General features: G+C 47.8%; 1 protein-coding gene across 1 annotated transcript; it reads right to left on the bottom strand.

The window, feature by feature from the left end:
• Positions 1 to 7: 7 nt before the first annotated feature.
• On the bottom strand, positions 8 to 1,021 carry LOC115033699. The gene is made up of 2 exons (XM_029486955.1): positions 462 to 1,021; positions 8 to 431 (listed from the first exon to the last, which is right to left on the bottom strand). The coding sequence occupies exons 1-2, from the start codon at positions 1,008 to 1,010 to the stop codon at positions 354 to 356; spliced, it is 627 nt and encodes a 208-aa protein (XP_029342815.1). The 5' UTR covers positions 1,011 to 1,021; the 3' UTR covers positions 8 to 353.
• Between the last annotated feature and the right edge of the window lie 6 nt (positions 1,022 to 1,027).

Below are 1,027 nucleotides of genomic sequence, written 5' to 3'. Positions count from 1 at the left end.
GCCGTTTACAAAATCAAAATTCAATAAACCAAAAAAAAAACATCACATAAATTTAAAATAATACACGCGGCGCGAGCGATCGGAACTTGCGTCGACATCGACGGCGAAGCTCAATATTAATAATACAAAAAGACATCGCGTGGGCGATCATAAAACACAAAACAAATAATATTATACTTTATAATAAATAATTGTTCGCATCGAATTTGATGGCGGACAATTCTCAATATAAAAAAAACAATTATAATAACGAATATAAACTTTTTTTTTTTTTTTTTTTTTTTTAAAACAACATTGGTGGCTTAAGGCCGGCCGAGCTCGTAGTCGTCGAGCTGTGCGGGTTAGGTTACCCACTACCTCACGCCTTCTGGCGGCTGACGGAATTGGACTTCAGGTCGAATCTCATCGTTGGGCGGTTTCTGGCTGTCACCCTCGTCGTCGGATTGATCCCGATCGTAGACCTCGTCGTCGGATTGGTCCCGGTTGTTGATCTCGTCGTCTTCTTCCTCGGATAGGGGCTCGTCGGCGTCCCCTCCGTCGGGTGGTTTGGTGTCCTTCACTAGGGGTTGCAGCTCTGCTCCTGCGACGTATATGTTCCCGTCGTCGGTGGCGAGTATCTCGGCGAGTACGTCAGTCAACATGCGACTGTTGGTTTTGAAAACAATTTCGCCCGCTTGTTTCGAATAATTGACGTGTGGCAGGTCGAGCCACGTACGACCAACCAATACATCGACTGGCATCGAGTCGTCCGGCACAATCTTCAATTTGTGGTCGGACCCCATCACGTCGTCAATGGTGACGTCGGCGACACCTTCGCCGATTGTCGTCGCGCCTGGTTGATCGACATTTCCCACCGTATACAAGGGACAAACGGCATCGCGTACGGCGATTCCACACTCGCGGGCTATCGTCGAACGTATTAACACGGCGGAACTGCCCGAATCGATCGAACCGGACACGGGATGTCCGTTTACTATCACATTTTTCGAGAACGAATTTTTCGGCCTCATCCTCTCAATTACGTCAG

This window comes from Acyrthosiphon pisum, chromosome A1, assembly GCF_005508785.2.
Source record: "Acyrthosiphon pisum isolate AL4f chromosome A1, pea_aphid_22Mar2018_4r6ur, whole genome shotgun sequence".
In the NCBI taxonomy this organism is placed as follows: domain Eukaryota; kingdom Metazoa; phylum Arthropoda; class Insecta; order Hemiptera; family Aphididae; genus Acyrthosiphon; species Acyrthosiphon pisum.
This window is presented reverse-complemented; position numbering and strand designations above follow the sequence as displayed.

Bases quoted from the DNA above. Each gene is read 5' to 3' on its own strand.
- LOC115033699 (XM_029486955.1), bottom strand. From the start codon at position 1,010: ATGAGGCCGAAAAATTCGTTCTCGAAAAATGTGATAGTAAACGGACAT. The intron at 432-461 runs GTCTACGATCGG...TCCGACGACGAG, and splicing joins GGGACCAATCCGACGACGAG to GGTGACAGCCAGAAACCGCC.